Source organism: Gymnoscopelus braueri (assembly GCF_963280865.1).
Source record: "Gymnoscopelus braueri genome assembly, chromosome: 17".
Taxonomy (NCBI): Eukaryota; Metazoa; Chordata; class Actinopteri; order Myctophiformes; family Myctophidae; genus Gymnoscopelus; species Gymnoscopelus braueri.
The window spans coordinates 8451803-8471052 of NC_137617.1; the positions used below are offsets into that span (position 1 = coordinate 8451803).

Consider the following 19250-nt stretch of genomic DNA (forward strand, 5'->3'; position numbering starts at 1 on the left):
CTGCATTGTTTCTTAACACGCAGGTTGGAAAGGCTGCGTTCACAGTCTGTCATTATGACCACAAAGCAGTGGTGCTACTGTAAATACAGAGGATTTACAGTGTTTTCACTGTGATGAGAGATCACCTCTGAGCTCCATAAACAATGTAACATCTGTACTGTCAGAGGTGTGTCCCCACAAGATTTGGTGTAGCTGGAAAACGTGTTCAAAGTACAGTTGTAACTCATGTCCAGTTCAGTCTCTCACCTCTGAGCAGTGGAGAGACAGGTATTTTGTCCCTGTGATTGGAGTAGCGTGCTGTTGCTCCTTCTGACTCCCAGGTGTTATATATTATCATTAGCCAATGATTTTTGTATACTGTATGTTCCTTTCTTTGTCTGTCAGTATAATATGGGCCTAAAAAAAAAGGCCTAAAAGGTCGAAACGTTGTGCCAGTAATAAAGTATGTTTTTGGAGCTTCAAACTGTGTGCGGATGTTTTATCTTCTCCTCAGTTCTCTAAGAAAACAGGGGTTTAAGTGGCTAACTTAACATGTGTTCTCTCTTTGTGCTGTGCTCAGCGTTTATCTCCAACTTGACCATCCAGAGGCAGCACTTCCCCAACCGTCTCCCTGTCAGGTTTCCTACTGCCTGTCTCTTTGTCATACTGTCTCTCTGTCCTACCGTCTGTGGTGTGGTGGACATACAGTCTTACTTTTTGACCTGTTCCAGCTTCTTCTCCTCCGCTTTGATGTAGTCCTTCAGCGACGTCAGCAGGTCCTTCTCTGTGAAGACCAGGTCAATCATCTGGCCTGTTGGAGTGCGCACACATACACACGAAAACACAACATAGTTATTTTACATCTAGAAAGTGAAATGTCTTAAATGTCTATCTGTCTATCTGTCTATCTATCTATCTATCTATCCATCCATCTATCCATCTATCCATCCATGTTTGATGTTACAGTGTGTGGTTGTGAATGCATGAAAGGAAGAATACGCACCGATGGAGGAGAAGAAGTCAGGGCTGTCAGCAGCGGAGGAGACAGAACAGGACAGCAGACTGTGGATCAGCACACACCAACACACTGCCTGCATCTAGAGAGAGAGAGAGAGAGAGAGAAAGTACTTTGTCAGCCCAGAGCACATTAAATTACACACTGATAACAAGGAGATAGAGGATCAGCCTTCATCACCCATAGAGTCTATAGTATAATCCAACTTTAGCATGAGGACATTGTCAAGAGAAGCGATGAAAATCAACAATGACCACCAGGCTTGAGAACGACCAGACCAGGGGAAAACTAAACAAATGCCTTAAACGGTGCTCAGTGAAAGCCAGTGTGATTCCCAGCCACGGCCACAGATCGATTTGTATAACTTAGGAGGAGTAGGAAACCTTAAACATAGCACCTTCAAGCACCTTAACCCATTAAGACGCGAGGCCGATTCTACAAATGCCATCTAAATAAGTAGTTCTCACATTTTGAAGAGTTTTCGAAAATGTTCAAAAATAGCAGATTTACAAGCATGCAGCGCTTGTAGATCTGCTATTTTTGAATAGCCAACGGTAAAATCTACCGTTGGCTATTCCCGGATGCTTTCAGATGCTTTCCCGGTTTTAATGGGCTAAAGGAGCACTTCACCTGTTTTCAACCGTATCTTTATAATTGGTCCTCACTTATTCTGATGATAAGGGGGCACCATTTCTGTTTCCTTGCTCCGTGACTCAGAGGTGGACTATGGACAGTTCAGAAACCTGCTTCTGTACATCATCTATGGAGATTTCAAGCTAATAGAAACTACAGCCTTTATCTTCCTGCAAAGTTGCCACAGAATATTTAACTCTCTTTTGAATTGACCAAACCATACCGGTATGCGAGTTTCTCAATTGTCCGCACAGCCTAGCCTGGTAAACCCCTCTCCCTTACAAATGAGATAGGGGTTTACCAGGCTACGCACAGCCCTCCTCTGAGACCCGATGCGAGAGGACAGAAATGGTGCCATCTTATAATGAACATTAGTGAGAACCAAATACCGGTATATGAAGACAAGGTTGAAACCCGGTTCATCTTAAAGGGATAGTTCACCCAAAAAATGTCTTTTTTTTATCGATTAGTCACCCCATGGAGTCTTGAATTCATGGATGTTTTTTAGTTTTTGTCGCATTCCTAAGCCAATAATTTGATGACCAGCGGACCGGTAAGCAGCGGTTTTGGTAGGAGACACAAAGGAGACTCTTTGTGTCTCCTACGGGACCGCTGCCGGTCATCAAATTATTGGCTTAGGAACGCGACAAAAACATGAATTCAAGTCTCCATGGGGTGACTAATCGATAGAAAAATAAGTAATTTTGGGTGTGAACTATCCCTTTAAATGAACCTGGTTCAACTCATCAAACGTTTTGGAATGTCACTACATCTGACACACAGACCTCTAGAGGCTTCCATGACCACTGCATGCTTCAACACTGACTCACGATTCAATTACACCCTAAGAGACATACAAATATCATCAAGTGAAGGTTTGACCTGTATATTCGGCCAATCCTCAGTAGAGGAAACAGCTGCAACGTTTCAAAGTGAACTCATTGGCCCGAGACACCACTTTGTGTGACCCCTAGCTCACCCTAACCTTCAACTAAGCACAACCCAGGCGTTACATTGACAGTGCTGACTTGCTTCAGTGACGTCATTTTGGCATCGTGCCCACACAGAATGTTCATTTGAGCCGGCACGGATCCAAGCGGGAAATATTTGTCTTTTCAACAACACTAGTCTTCAAGGCCAGCGGGACGCAGCAAACCACAGCTTAGAAGTTGACCAACCAAAAAGGACTGTTACAGTGTCTGCAAGTCCAAGTGCCTTGAATGTCCTCTTGACTGAAATACACCTCTGTCTGCGTGACAACTTAAAATAAATGTTAGTCTCAATTTGAATGTCTTTGTAAGCAGTTTTCTTTTCATCGTTTCTTGTTGTTGCGTGTACTGCCTCTCCGTTTGAAACCAAGGACCACAACGGAAATAAGTGTTGACTTTATTGTGTTTATCCTTAATGTTTGTTTTAACCCATTAAAAGCATCTGTGTCATTTAGATTTTAGCGTTGGCTATTCAAAAATAGCAGATCTACAAGCTCACAGCGCGTCAGTTCGTGCCGCGCTGCGAGCTTGTACATCTGGTACTTTTTTGAAAAAACTTTAAAGTGTGAGAACTACCGACTTGGAAAGGCATTTGTAGAATCGGCCTCAAGTCTTAGGGTTAAGAGATGCATGTCTGTACCTTGGTGCTACACATTGATTTTGTTTTTACTGAATGTCAAATAAATCAAATCAAACTTCTACTCACAGTTCGCATGCACCTAGTATTACAATACTAGACATTCTGTACAGATATTAAGAATAAACCTGTTAAACCACTGCTCTCTCAGCAGCCAGAGACCATGACAAACTACAGTAAATCATCAAGTACACAGTACAATCCTCATTCAACTCTGAGAGCGTTGCAAAATGCAACGTTTTATATATATACAGTTATGTTCTCAGTTACAATATGTGATAAATTAACAATGAGGATTTCGCTGTGCAGGGAACTAATGCCACGGTCAAGAATATTAAAAAGACATTTCAAACTTGTTTCAAGATCATTTCTAGAATAAAAAAAAGAAATTTTAAATTTAAGAAATTCCATGAATTAAAAAAAAGAAAAGAAAAAAATGTTTTAAGAAGTGAAACCCCAATCTGGGAACCCATCGCCAAATAAAAAAGGAAAAACAGCGCCCTCTGCTGTTTTTGACTATTTCACTTAGGTCTAGGGGGAGCAAAATGGAGCACTCGTGCGCAAGGAAACCGGGGTTTTGGTCTGCCTTCAGCCTTTCACTTCCGGTGGTGCGACTAGGTTTAAATTCCCACTAACAATATTTCTACACGGAACACTAACACCACTTCTCCCAGAGAACGTGGATCGTTTTGGTTATAAGCCCACTTGTTTCTATGATGAAAGAGCAAGTTAAAATGTGAATATCTTTCCGTGGTTTTGTCTACTCCGAGGACGCTATTGTTAAATGAGTTTCGGTTTGTTTCTAGTGGGGAAGGATCGGCAGACACGTAAATCCCGCCCACTACATTTGATTGGGTAAAGTGCGGCCTGCTTCCTGATCTGAAGGCACGCCAACTTGTAGGCCAGTGCGTACGCGATATGACGAACCCCCCCGACAGATTCAAGCGGAGAGCAGAATCTGTTCTTGAGAGATTAGTGAAACCCAAACTAGTGAAAAAAGCCCTGCTCTGTGAGCTTGTAGATCGGCTATTTTCACTAGTTTGGGTCTTGGGGAGACATCAAATTTCTCTTTTGGGTCTTGGGCTACAAAGTTTGGGAACCACTGCAAGGATGTGTCTGATTTCGCTCACAACTGGCCTGAAAAAACATCAGGAGACAACAAGGGGAGGTAAATGTAAATTTCCCATCTCTTTTGTACTAATATAGTGTTTGTATTTGTTGATGAGATGTATTATTGTGTTATTTCTTTATGCTATGTTGATGAATTGAATACACACAGTGTTAGCCTTAATGTCTTACGGTTTACATTTCTGACTAATAAAGTATTCAATCAATCAATCAATCAAACAAACCTGTGACTTCACAGTAACAGCACAGCTTCTCTACCTCACTAGGAAATGCTGTGACTCCATCAACAGCTGTTTCTGGTCACACTGACTGTAATTATAAAACAATACTGGGCATCAGTGGGAACCATTGAGAAGTTGAGAACTAATTCAGTCAGGTTCACAGACACACTCATTCTGTCTCGTCATCCACATACACAAACATTTCCAAATATATCGTCTCTGTCGAGTGGAAACCAAAACATTTACTTTTCAGGATAAAAAAATAGCAAAAGTAGAAGATTGACAAGCTCAAAACGCGGCACGAAGCATTTTGAACTTGTAGGTTCTGCTACTTTTGAGCAACGATGTAGTATGATCAAGTAGGGCGTTAATTTACGAAAAAACACAAAGAGTTGGAATATGGAGAAGTTTCTGCCCGACGCGCGCACAGACACACACACTCTCTCATTCTTTCTCTGACACACACACACACACACACACACACACACACACACACACACACACACACACACACACACACACACACACACACACACACACACACACACACACACACACACACACACACACACACACACACACACACACACACACACACACACACACACACACACACACACACACACACACACACACACACGTACGTACGTACGTACGTTTGTGGGGCTCTCCCAGTTATTTACGAGGGGTATTCACAGTAAATGTAGCACAGCAGTGACGTGTTGGGACTCCATTCCCAGCCCAGCTCTGAATCTCAATTAGCTTAGTTTATTTACAACGAGGCAATTCAAGGTGCTTTACACAGAACATTAACTAATTCAGACACACAGGGCTGTGCAGAACAACAGCATTCAGCTGTAGCAGACCGGAAGGTTTCTGGAATTTGCTCCAGATATGTGGTGCATAAAAGTGGAAGTGTCATTTCAGACAGAAAAGTAGAGGGTAGCAAAAAAGTAACCACTTACGTAAGCTCTATTTCAAGAATAGCAGAAAATAGCCTCTCTACAAGTTCACAACGAGTCGCAATGAGACACATTGGGAACTTGTTTAGAGAGAGAAACTTTATTTAAATATTTACCTATAATGACATGCCCTTAATAGAAACACCAGGTTGAAAGGTAGTTAATTAATGAATGGTTGGAGACAAACACGCGCGTGTTTGTTAAATGTGTCACATAAAAAGAAGTTGTGCATAAAAATAACATAATTTAAGGTAAACTGCAAATGCTAAGGGCCAGGGGTGCATGGCAATTGCCCTCGCCAAAGACAGTGGTTCTCAACCTTTTCAGGCCGTGACCCCCCCCGCCCCCCAAAAAAAAAAATGAAATAAAATAATAATAATCAGAACTGGGGACCCCCCACCCTGAGCACTTGGAATGTAGGAGTTGGGGCATTCAATTTTGTTTGACTCGGTTTCACAGATAAATATTGTAAAAAAAAATAGCAGATCTAGAAGCTCACAACGCCTCACACAACGCAGGGTGTTGTGAGGCTTGTAGATCGGCTATTTTCTAAATGTTTGCGTCTTTCTTATATTATTTGATAATTTGGCCAATGTTTGACCATCTCTTATAGTATAGTTTGTTGATTACTTTTGATGCAGTAATGGTCTTTTTTCTTTTCAATTTTTTTAGGTATTAAAAAGGTCTTAAAACTAAAAGTCCTTAAATTGTTTCTTCTGGGACCCCCCCCCCCCAGAAAGAAATCATGTGGGGACCCCCCTGGGGGTCCCGACCCACAGGTTGAAAACCACTGGCCTAAAAGACCTGAACACCGCTTCTCCATGTTGAGCTGTGACTCTGGGTTCAGAAAGCAGACCTTAAGGTGCCGCTCTCCTCTCTCTACTCCCCAGCAGTACAGTTCACACCCGGGTCGTTTAAGGATAGCGAGAGACTAGTGTTGAGGAGCGAGAACGTTGCAATGTGGGAACTTGGGGAGAACTACAAAAGATGGATTGCGGTTATGTCAGGAGTGAGGACATACTGTACATCCCACTTCTGGCCCAGGCCTCGTTTATGATTTATGGACAAATTTGTCTTTAAAACTAACGCACATGAACCTGGGGGCCTCCCTCTCCGCTTTCTGTCTAACTTGCCCATCAGTGTCACACATTAAAACTTTAATGTATCCATTTGTAACTCAGACAATGCACACAATGTAACCAACTACATTTTGTGCATTGTCTGAGTTAACCCATTAAAACCAGGAAAGCATCTGTGTCATTTACAATTTTCGCGTTGGCCATTTAAAAATAGCAGATATACAAGCTCACAGCGTGTCACTTCGTGCCGCGCTGCGAGCTTGTACATCTGCTATTTTTGATTTTTTTTTTAAATTCTTGAAATTGTGAGAACTACTGATTTAGAACTTAGAAGGCATTTGTAGAACCGGCCTCAGGTCTTAAATGAACTGTGGGGAATGTACTCTACTCCTTTCCTTTAAAGGGCAAGACCACTTTGAGTAGAGGTTTGGGTTGTGTAGTTACCTTGCCATGATGTAACTTCAACTTAGGTGGACAAGAAATCAAAAAGAATTGTTCCAGTGATTAGAAATTGATCATTCAAAATATGCTCCTCGTTGACTTACATTGTACGGTGAAACAGCTCCCAAAGTCACTCTTTTAGCACATAAACAAACGCAAACAAAGTTAATTCAGACAATATAGAACATCACCAAACCCAGTACCGTTTTTGTTTTTTTATTTTTTTAAAATGGTAACTTCCTGTTAAAGTTTTCCTCCATTTTTATCAGGAAGAAAACTCGGACTGGATATGGATCTTCAAATAGTAAAAAAAAAAAAAAAAAAACTACTGGGTTTGGTGATGCTCTATTGTCTGAATCAACTTAGTTTGCATTCGTTTATGTGCTAAAAGAGTGACTTTGAGAGCTGTTTCAGCGTACAATGTAAGTCAATGAGGAGCATATTTTGAAGTATACATTTCTAATCAATGGAGCAATTATTTTTGATTTCTTGTCCACCTTTGGAGTTACATCATGGCAAGGTAAACTACGCAACTCAAACCTCTACTAAAGTGGTCTTGCCCTTTAAGCAACAAAAAAAAAAGAGGTATTTTCTAAATGAGGATAATAACAAAATCCCTTAATAGCACTGTGTGGCATTTACACTGATCTGCTGTCTTTCACTTTATAGCCATAAGCCATGAGCTTCTTCTTGGCACCCAGCAGCCTAATCTGCTGCAGACAGAAGGAGAATGTCAAATTTAACAGCTGAAACAAGGCTTGTCCTGACATAACCCCCATGCGACTAGGAATGTCTCCAAGGTTGAGGAGGATTTTACCCCTGGTGGAGAGACAACCAGTAGACTGCCACGTCCTTCACCCCCCCCCAATCCACACTACGGAGCTGCTTCATTTTGGGGGTAGGTGGTACGCCTGCATCGGTGACCTAACGAATTCGGTGACTCTTTTGGGCAGTGGTGGAAAAAAATTGAGGTACTTTTACTTTACTGGAGTATTTCCAATTTTCAATAATTTTACTTCTACTCCACTGCATCTCAGAGGCAAATATTGTAGTGGTTGGTACTTTGGTACACTTTAAGTACATTTTGATACGAATACTTTTGTACTTTTACTCAAGTACATTTTTAATTCCAGACTTGTATCAGACTAATTCTGCATTTCAGTATTGATACTTTCACTTAAAATAAAACATTTGAGTACTTTTTCCACCCCTTTTTCCACAAAGAAAAGATGAGAGGATGATAAGCTTTGGTTGATTGATGATGATGATAATGAGGTTGTTTGTGAATTCTGGTAGTTCAATTCAGTTCAAATTTCTGATGAGAATTTGTGGAGAACATTGATGTTTTGGGGTCAGGATAGCTCACAAACAATTTGTAAATACTTTTTAAAACTTGCTTTTTGGACTATATCAGTATATCCTTGTTGTTCTAGCACTGATTTGACAAAATGAGCTGATGCAACATGGCATGATATATAATTAATATAATTATACCCTTGATTTCAACTCATGAAAAGTATGTTTAGCTCTACTAAGCTAGCTCTACTAGTTTCCCATAGTAAATATATGTATTATAGTTTTAAAAAAAAAACTTAACTAAAACAGAAACACTAAAAAGCCAGAGACATCTAGGGTAACCCACTTCGATAGGTCACTAAGTATGGTGTAACGCCCATCAAAATCGCAGTGGTATTGGGAATAGTTTCCAGTGAGCTTGTGTCGGTGTAGGAAAGTTAAACAGTTAAACAAATGTTTTACATCAAACTTCAAACACACCCAGTCGGAAGACTGGGTTTGTTTGAAGTTTGATGTAAAACATTTGTAAAACTGTAAAGGATCGGGACTCTAAAGCTGGCAACATGAACAATAACAACAATATCAGTTATATTATATATATCACCATGTCTAATACATACAAAAACACTAATTTTCTACACTTAAAAAAACAAGCCACAAAACACAGACTGTCCCTTTACACACAGCTTCAACTTCTAAGTTATGTTTTTTTCCTCTTTCTAATCGCCATGAGGTCAAATAAAAACAAACCGTGGCACAAATAAAACGCGCCTGTGGATTTATTTAAAGATCAATTGATTGTCATTATGTATTGACAGGCAATCAATCGATCAGCTACTCTACTTAGCATGGGTATAAGTATCTCTAACGGTCTTATTATATGGGAGAAGAAGCCCATAAGAAAGCAGCTATAGTAAATCACAGGAATTTTCTAGATCTTTAGCCTGAGCACCAGCATTGCATTCCCATCCGTTTAAATGGTTTATTTTGACAGTGGTGGAAAAAAGTACTTAAGTCAAAGTATCAATACTGCAATGTAGAAATACTCTGTTACTGTTACAAGTAAAGATCCAGAGTAAAAGTACAAAAGTATTAGTATAAAAATGTACCTAAAGTAGAAAGGACTCATTATGCAGAAATGTCCCATTTGAAGTTTCCAAAATGTATAGAAATCTTTTGAAATTAGCAGATCTACAAGCTCCCAACGGGTTGCATCGCCGAGGGCTGAAGAGGCTAAAGTAAAGTATGTTTTGTAATCATAACACAAATCTACGAAGTAACTAAGTATCTAAAGTATTCAAATAATAGTAAAAGTACAATATTTGCCTCTGAGATGAGATATTAAAAAAATGGAAATACTCCAGTAAAAGTAACAGTACCTCAAAATCGTACTCAAGTACACAGTACTTGAGTAAATGTACTTAGCTACTTTACACCACTGCATTTTAATGTAGTGTCAACTGATCATGTCATTGTGATCACACAGCACTGAACCGTTAAATTACATTACAGGAGTTTACCTTGTGTCTGGGCCGGCGGGTCGCTGCTAAGGTGGAGCGCAGCAGAGGTGTGTGGACTGTGGAGACTGGAGAGTTCCCTGGTTGTTTTTAAACAGCACTACACAACAGATCGACAAACCCTCCTCCTGTCTCTGACTGTCCCGTTAACAGTGGACAGCCAGACCCGCAGCCTGAATAAACACTGACTGACCGGCGTTGCCAGATTTGATGTTGTGAGAGAAATAAGTAACCAGGTCTATGAAAACAATCCCAAAAGAAGCCACAGCGCACCTACTACAGTGTGTATATATATAATATATATATAGTATAAATACAATGGTGACGCCATATATTTGAAAATAGCCGATCAACAAGTTCAAAACGAGCGTGTAGATCTGCTATATTCAGAATAATTTTTTGAAACATTCTATCAGCACAAATCTGGCACAAAAAAAAATCAGATGGGGGTTGGGGACAAATACATATTCATTTGGGGGTCCTTGACATGAAAATATTTGAGAACCACTGGTTCAAATAATAATAATAATAAAATCAAATAAATTGGAAGCAGGCCTAAATAAGCAAATACACTTTAGAAACAAGCCCAAATATTTACAAGCAACTTTACAGAAAAACTAGCCCAAATATTTACAAACAACTTTACAGAAAAACGAGCCCAAATATTTACAAGCAACTTTGCAGAAAAACGAGCCCAAATATTAAGCAACTTTACAGGAAAAACAAGGCCAAAAGTCGCTTATAATAAGCGGACATGGCAACGCTGACACCACGCCAGCAACAGCCCCTTCCTGTCGCCATGCAATCCCATGTTTCACAATAAAAGACTTCACCAGGCACGCGCGGGAACGCACGCGCAGTTTTATTGCAACACTTTGGTTTAAAATATATACAAGAAGAGGAAGTTAAAGAAATGAAATATTTAGCATGCTGTTTAACATAGCGTAGTTTATCATTCTCATGTAGCCTAAGATATACAGTGTGATCGGATATTGAAGGTGATATTACTATTGTTCAAGACTTTATATTATATTGCACTTATATTATCCATGACAGCTTATAACAATGAGTAGGCTATACGATTTAAGTGGTCCAAATAATGCAGATTATGTACATAAATGTTGATTCTTCTTTTCTTTTCAAGTCACAGATTTACAGTGTAATATTCCGAGCATTAATCTCTCTGACCATAAGCAACATGGAAATTGGAGAAGTACTCTAGCCCCACCTTGTGGCGGTTGAATGCTTTACTAGATGGGGTCTTCAACGTTTTTTAGGCCAAGGACCCCTCAGCTGAAAGAGAGATATAAAGCAGGGGCCCCCGCCACTATACATATATTGCATACAATTGTGCTGCATATTAAAAACTTGAGACTATATACACTGCTCAATATAATTAAGGGAACACTTTGATCCCTTAATTCTTTTGAGCAGTTTTTGTTAGCAGTATGTACACAGTTCATGAAAACTCAAAATAATTAAGGGATCAAAGTGTTCCCTACATTTCTTTGAGGAGTATAGCTTTGAAGTATTTATTTTTGCCAGACCCAGGGGGTCGGGCCTACATGAAGCTTTGTCGGTCCCCCTCTCCAAACGTTTTCGTCCATACATGGGCATAAAAGAGGGGGGTCGGGCCTACATGAGGCTTTGTCGGTCCCCCTCTCCAAACGTTTTCGTCCATACATGGGCATAAAAGAGGTCTGTCTTCTGTCCTCCTTTTGATTGGCCAAGCTTAGCGTGACGTAGTGCTATGATCTTTCAACCACTAGGGGTCTGGCAGTACCAGGTCTCCTGGTTCCCTTGTTTAGTGACTATGGGTTGTCTCCAAGTAATGCTGCAGCTTTGATGGCTTATAGATTTGTTTGACAGCACGATCATCAGTGTCGGGATAAATTAGAAGATGGAACTGAAATATTAGAAAACAGTATCAGCTACTACACTCTAGCCAAACTTAAATACTCTATACGCTACACGTACTGATATGTTTAAAACAGAGCTTTTAATTTAAATGGCAACAGAGCAAGCAAGCTACTGTCATCAACTGTAACAGACTTTTATAAATCTGTACAGTATACACATACACATTCAGATATAGAGGTCAATTCTGAACTTAATGAACTTCAAAGTTTCTTTCGAAACATTAAACTCACTCAGTTGACTAACACAGCAATGACAGAACTTGAACCAACAATAGAAGCTGATATTACATTGGATATAAAGCACTGGTTCTAAAGCACTGGTTCTCAAAGTGGGGTCTGGTGTACCCCCAGGGGTCCTTGGGGGTTCCTGGGGGTCCCCAGCTAGTTAGCAAGGGGCCTGCACAAATCGATGTTGTTAAGCAGGCAGGCAGGCAGCGGTTTGTGTTGTGTATGATGTCAGACCAGTCTATATAAGGGGTTGTTTCACCGTTTTACTGTTTTCACCATTTCATATACAACTTATAGAAGCACAGGACACTGGGTGATAGCATTCATAAGCTTAAGTCATCGCAAACGGACGAGGTTCACATTTCATATCCTTCACGCAGGCAAGTCAGAGGAACGTGTACTTGTCTGTATGACACAAACAGCCTGGAAAACTACAAGTTGCCACAGTCTATACTTCCAAAACCTAGACCCTCTATTATACAGAATCCATGAAATCCAAAGTGAATCGCAAGACGCTGGAACAGCTCTACAACAGATATAAAGACCCCCAGGATGAGAGCAAGATAGACAGCGACGGGATCAAGCGGTTCTGCGATGACCTCTCCTTGAGCCCCTCCAGCATGAGTGTTCTGGTGGTGGCTTGGAAGTTTGGAGCCGCCACGCAGTGCGAGTTCAGCAAGAAAGAGTTCCTGGACGGCATGACTAAGCTAGGCTGTGACACTGCCAACAAGCTGAGGGCGATCGTCCCCAAACTGGAGCAGGACCTGAAAGAGACGGATAAGTTCAAGAACTTCTACCAATTCACCTTTGACTTTGCCAAGACCCCGGGCCAGAAGGGCTTAGACCCGGACATGGCCTTGGCTTACTGGGAACTGGTTCTGACCGGTCGCTTCAAGTTCTTGAACCTCTGGACCCGCTTTGTGACGGAACATCACAAGCGGAAAATCCCTAAGGACACCTGGAACCTGCTTCTGGAGTTTTCCAATAAGATAAAAGAAGATATGTCCAACTACGAGGTCGACGGGGCATGGCCTGTCCTCATAGACGACTTTGTAGAGTTCGCACGGCCAATTGTCACAGGAGAGGACAAGCTGCAGTTTAAACTCCTACTGGTCGATGGGGGCGCCTCTTCCACAGGGAACCCAGCGGCCGTCGCAGAGAAACTTGCAGACATTGACCTCAAGGAGAAGGCTGCGTTTCAGCTCGGAGATAAGATGGAAGTGTCTTCCAAGACAAGAAAAAGAGGGAGAGACACTGCGGATGACATGGAAACAGATGGACACAATGACAAAGTTATGCGCACCAGACAGTCATTGCCCAGAGGGGGCTCTACTTAGGCCTTGCTAAACGTCTGGCCTCAGGAGGCACATGGTATATAGTCCAGTGGTTCTCAACTTGGGGTACCGGGTCCTTGAGGGGGCTCCAGGGGGTCCTCTGCTAAATAGATGATAGTTAGGAACCAAATGGAATCTTTACGGATATATAGAGTTAAATGAACTCCCAATTAACCCCAGAGTTAAATGAACACTGAGGATTTTACAGAGTAGATTGGCGTCTGAGATATCAAACGGGGGTGCGTGGTCTAATCCAATAAAAATTTACATTCAAAATGTTGAGAATCACTCGTATAGTCTACACTACACCCCAAACAGAGAATATCAGCACTCACGGAACTGTCCATAATTCACTTTTATTACTAAATAATAAAGTTGGTGTGGTAAACTGCAGCCAACACCCACCCCAAGCCCAATGTGTGGGCGACCACAGGCAAACTACAGTTCACAGGAGCAATTGAAAATGACTAAATTGGGAGAAAAAAAAATCATTGTAACAAAAAGTAATCCTACTACTTTAATTGAAACGACCTCCAAAGTACGTCCGGGGTTGATCAGCGCACGATCACTCCTCTTGCCTCCAAACTTGCCCCAGACTATTGATCAGTGCTCTGGTTAATACTAAAGCTTCTTTCCCCGCCTTCGATGTACTTACATAGTGTACGGTTAATAAAAAACTACATTTCCTACTACATCCTAACATCTTAGCCATAGCAGCTTTCCTTTTTTCTGGCCGCATCCTTCACTGCATCTACTGCGCATCTCCATATATGGCCATATCAGTTGGATCACCGGTGCAACATACATGCTGTGACGTAGCTGATCGGGCCTAGATGTGAGCGCCGCAAAGCGGCCCAAACCTCTAGTCTTCATTATAAAAGCACACAGTGAGAGATTTGAAAAATTACTTCTTTTTTTTTGAATATATTTTTCATTATAAATATATATCTCTGTCTTAGATTTGTCATCTAACCACAAACAATAAGAGATCTTTGTGAGGTTTTTTTTTACGCTCACGTTTGTATGTCCCGCAAATGTTCGTATACGTCCTTGTGTCTCTGTCTTTCCACAGCTAATCTCACAAACCACTAAAGTAGTGGTGCCAATCACATTATGTGATTTTTTTTCTTACATTTAATTTAACTAGACCTGTGCCCATCGTGCACCGGCCTACTTGGGAACGATGCAAGTTGGGAACAATGAAAATAGGGAATCGATGGCCCACCCTGTTATGATATACCCGTTATACCCGTTGTCATAGCACCTGTTTTAACCGTCTGTCATCTGTGTACCTTTTGTGCCCATATATGGAGATCTCTGTATCTGTCTGTATGCCTGTATCACTTTTATGCCCATATATGGAAATCACTGTATCTGTCTGTCTGGCTGTATCACTTTTATGCCCATATATGGAGACTCTATATCTGCCTGTCCTTGTCCCTTTCATGCCCACATATGGAGGTTGATTGATTGATTGATGTAGTTTATTTAGAAAGACATGAGAATAGTACATGACAGTACATAACAGTACATGGAAGTACAAATTCACAATACAAGGTCTACTAAACTGGAACTCTCATTAAGCACTAAGCTTGTTTAAGATGAGAACCCCATGCACACAAATCATGATGTCATATAAGAGGCAGACAGATATACACACTACTATACAGAATGTCATACAATCAGCTTTCAGGTTACTGGTATGAAGAGAGAAAAAAAAAAATATATATATACAAAAGAGGAAAATGAAGGAGGGGGGGGTAGGGGGGGTAGGTTAGGACTTAGACAGGGGCCATTTTCGAATTGCAGCCTCCTGAAGGTGTATCTTTAGGGCAGTTTTGAAAGTGAGTACGGTTTTACACTCCTTTACTCCTTTTGGTAGGGCAGTCCACATTTTTGATGAATAGCATGAGAACGAGTTCATTCCCTTAGTTGAGCCAAATCTGGGTTGAACATGATTTGTGGAGCTGCCTCTGGTGTTATGATCATGGACTGCATTAACATTTTGGAAGTATTTTGACAAATACAGGGGGATCACAATGTTGTGGTGTATCTTGAAGACCAGGCCCATAGCAAGTTGCTGTACTCTGTCCTCAACCCTAAGCCATCCAATCCTAGCAAAATGAGCAGGGGTTATATGGGTTTTGTGATTGAGGCCAAGAAGTAGCCTTACAAGTTTGTTTTGGGATGTTTGGAGCCTTGTTTTTAAGGCCTTGGAGGTGTTGTGATACCATGAAGTGCATGCATAATCATAATGACCTTGAATGAGGGCCCCTGCAAGAATCTTCAGAGTATTTTTACTGACTAGACGATCAGTCCTCCACAAATAGTGTGTTGTTTGGTTGACATTTTTTATCACTTTTTCGGCGTTTTTGTTACCAGAGAGGTTTGCCTCCAAGATGGAGCCCAGGTAGGTAATTTCATCCTTTCTTTTGATGACATCATCACCCACTTTGATCGTGAAACTCTCTGCCTTGCTAAGGTTAGGACTGGACCCAATTAAAGAGGATGGATTCAGTTTTACCCAGGTGTAATGAAAGTTTGTTGTCAGAGAGCCAGATGCAGATCTTGTTGAGTTCGGAGCTGAGAGTTTTCTCAACCTGCAGCCTGTCCCTGTCCGAGACTAGCAGGGCCGAGTCATCTGCGAACAGGAACAGTTTGCAGTCGCAGGCTGATGACATGTCATTCACATATATCAGGAACAGTAAAGGTCCTAGTATACTTCCTTGTGGGACACCACAAGTCACAGGGAGGCGGGGGGACTGGGTGCCGTTTACTTCCACCACTTGCTCCCTCCCTTCCAGGTAGGATCTCATCCAGTTCACTGACGTATCATCAAAACCTATTGCTTTGAGCTTATTGATCATAATTGGGTGATTGACGGTGTCAAAGGCCTTCTGGAGGTCCAGCATGACCATGCCGCAATATTTGCCCTTGTCGACATCTTGTTTGATAGAGTCGTTCAAATAGAGAAGGCATCAGTGGAGTGGTTTGTTCTGAAACCAGATTGGAATTTGTAGATTAGATTTTTTTCGGCAAGATACTTATCGACCTGTTCATAGACTATTTTTTCCATGACTTTCGAGATGGAGCTAAGAATAGAAATAGGGCGGTAGTTGCCAGGGTCTAATTTGTTTCCTTTTTTGTACAGAGGGGTCACCCTTGCTTTTTTTTAAATCGTTAGGGACCCGTCCCTGTATGATGGAGAGGTTTATTATGTGGGTAATGATTGGAGCAATGGAGGCGGCTGAGTCTTTTAGAAATTTGGCGGGGATATTGTTGAGGCCTGTGGCTTTGTGTTGATGAAGAGCACTCCATTTTTTAAACACCTCTTCTGTTTTCACAGGGGAGAGTTTAAAATCATCTTTGCGTACACCCTGTTTTTCGTGAAATGAGTCAACATACTCTTCACCATAGCACCCAGAGTGAGGGGGTAGTTTTTCAACCAAATCTGAGGTTATGGTCGTGAAGAATATGTTGAGGATTTTACTCACTTCATGTTTGGATGTGAAGAGAGTGTCATTCACCTTGAGGCTTATGTTTGTAAACCTGGTTTTCAATTTCTTGCTGCAGCCTAGTAGGTTGTTGAATAGCTTCCAAAGCTCTCGTGGTTTGCTTTTATTTTCCTCAATATTGTCATCGAGGAAGCTTTTTTCTGCTAATAGGAGCATGCCATTAACCTTGTTTCTTAGCTTGTTTCTTTCTTTTTCAAGTTTAGCTACGTGGGATTCGAGACCTTTGTTAAAACACTTGGCGAGTTTGATCCTACCTTTATGAAGCTCAGAACACTTTTTGTTTCTGACTTTCATGGCAGTAAGGATGTCCGAATTCATCCATGGTACCGAGCGGTTTTTGACCCTGATGGTTTTCATGGGAGCCACACTGTCCAAAATTTGAATGAATTTGGTTTTGAAACCAAGCCAAGATTCGTCTACCTGTGTGCTGTTTAGTACGTCGGACCAGTCCAGTTCCTCTAGCCTGTGATCTAAGTCCTCACTCTTATAGTTTTTGAGGTCTCTGATCGTGACTGATTTGTGGTAACCGGTCTTAGGTTTACGTTTCTTTCTGGTGCAGAAGATCATGTTATGATCAGATATGCCACAGGTAGAAACACCACTATTGAGGATTTTGTCCTTGTCCGTTGTTAGAATGAGATCTATGGTAGTTTGAGTGGAAACACACAGCCTTGTGGGCTGGGTGATCAGCTGGTGGAATGAGTGCCGATGACAAAACCCCTTGAATGACTTATACACTGACGCTTCCTTACGGAGCATGTCTGTGTTAAAGTCACCAAGAAGTATCGTCTCCGCACACTCCACCTTAGCTAAACACTCCTCAAGTCTTTCATAGAAATCAGTCTGGTTAGGAGGTCTGTATATGGTACCGACTAGCACAGGTTTGGCATTTTTAAAAATGATCTCGACCCACACAGCTTCAATGGCTGCATCCTTCAGGTCTTCGCGAAGGATGCAGTCATTGTCATTATGTACATACATGCATACACCACCCCCATTTCTCCCATTAATGCTCCTATCATTTCTGAAGAGTTTGTAGTTTTCAATTTCAACTTTTCTTTCCTTATCCCTCTGGTGTACAGTCCATGCGGAGTTGAGGTAGGAATCCATAATCCACAGGATGAGAATAAGGAAAATGACGGGGGGCGCAGTTGGGTTCTCCTCAGAAAGACTAGCCTTTTTGTTTTGATTTTTCTGGAGAGCTCGCGGGAGCTCGCGAGAGAGCGATTTTCTATGCGACTGTTCATCTCGGCTGCCGTGAGCTTGTGGTCCCTGATGTTATCAGTATATGGGCATACTAGGCAGTTGTGGAAGGTCCTTGTGCAGTTTTAAACGTCTGTGGAGAATGTGTGGAGGATGTCTGAGGAGTGCAAACCGACTGTGAAAAGTGGACTGACAAATTAATCAAATGGCAGGTGTGGGGAAATCAAGCTAAGGCTGGGGTTGCCATGGCAATCAATTGGCTCATTTGGCCAGAGCCTTTTCTGGTGGTTCTGGACAACCGCCTATCCGACCGACTCAACGCCGGGCACTGCCCTCCCTCGGGTCGTCTGCGACTCGTGTGTCGAATTTGACATACGTACATACATACATACATACATACATACATACATACATACATACATACATACATACATACATACATACATACATACATACATACATACATACATACATACATACATACATACGTACATACAGAGATTTGGTGCCTTTATTCTGCCCTGCCAAGGCAAAGTGCAGTAATTACGTTTTAGGACACACCGACTTATTTGTGTATCCCAAAGGTCAAATTAGCCTTCGTGATTTTGGGGGATAAACAATTACCTCAAGAACAGATGTGCAATTAGTGTAATATCACTTATATGCCGATATCTCATTTGGCTGACCATGCAGTTGAATCACTTTTAAACCCATTTTTCAGTGATTTCTTTTTTCGTAGTTATACTGCACTTTGGCTTGGCAGGGGCCAGGGCAGTATTGTAGGATAACATTTTGTGTCAGTCTTGCCCCATCAAAGATTCATGCAGCATGGCTCTGAAAGAGACGCTAGCTGTAGCTGTCTCTATAAGAGACAGGTAGCTAAGGACCCCTGTATGTCTGGCAGTGCATGTACTGTATAATCCATGCATGCGTGTATGCATTCATGCATGCATGCGTGTTTATGATGCCACATGGAAAGAAAGATGAATGTAGATTGAATTACAAATGTATTACTTTAAATATATTTAATAATAATTATTATTATCAGTATTATGATATGTATGTGAGTGATGGGGACCTTGGCTGGTGAATGTATACATTCTCTTATAGGAGAGGGGTGTCTGCACGATCATTATTTATACCACTCAACTAAA

At 41.4% G+C, this 19250-nt stretch overlaps 1 protein-coding gene and 1 pseudogene across 2 annotated transcripts in view; one reads left to right on the forward strand and one right to left on the reverse strand.

Moving 5' to 3' along the window:
* The window catches only part of p4ha1a (prolyl 4-hydroxylase, alpha polypeptide I a), a 28455-nt gene extending 18418 nt beyond the window's left edge, over positions 1–10037 (reverse strand). Inside the window, exons 1-3 of the mRNA XM_080455320.1 lie at positions 9901–10037; positions 983–1076; positions 694–790 (exon numbers count right to left, since the gene is read on the reverse strand). Of these exons, the coding sequence (XP_080311446.1) occupies positions 694–790; positions 983–1076 (191 nt within the window). The 5' untranslated portion in view covers positions 9901–10037. The remainder of the gene's footprint in view (positions 1–693; positions 791–982; positions 1077–9900) is intronic.
* Positions 10038–11710: 1673 nt separating this feature from the next.
* Positions 11711–13381, forward strand: LOC308104920 (DCN1-like protein 2; annotated as a pseudogene). The gene is made up of 2 exons: positions 11711–11725; positions 12342–13381. The product of its transcript is annotated as a DCN1-like protein 2 (transcript).
* The last annotated feature ends 5869 nt before the right edge of the window (positions 13382–19250 follow it).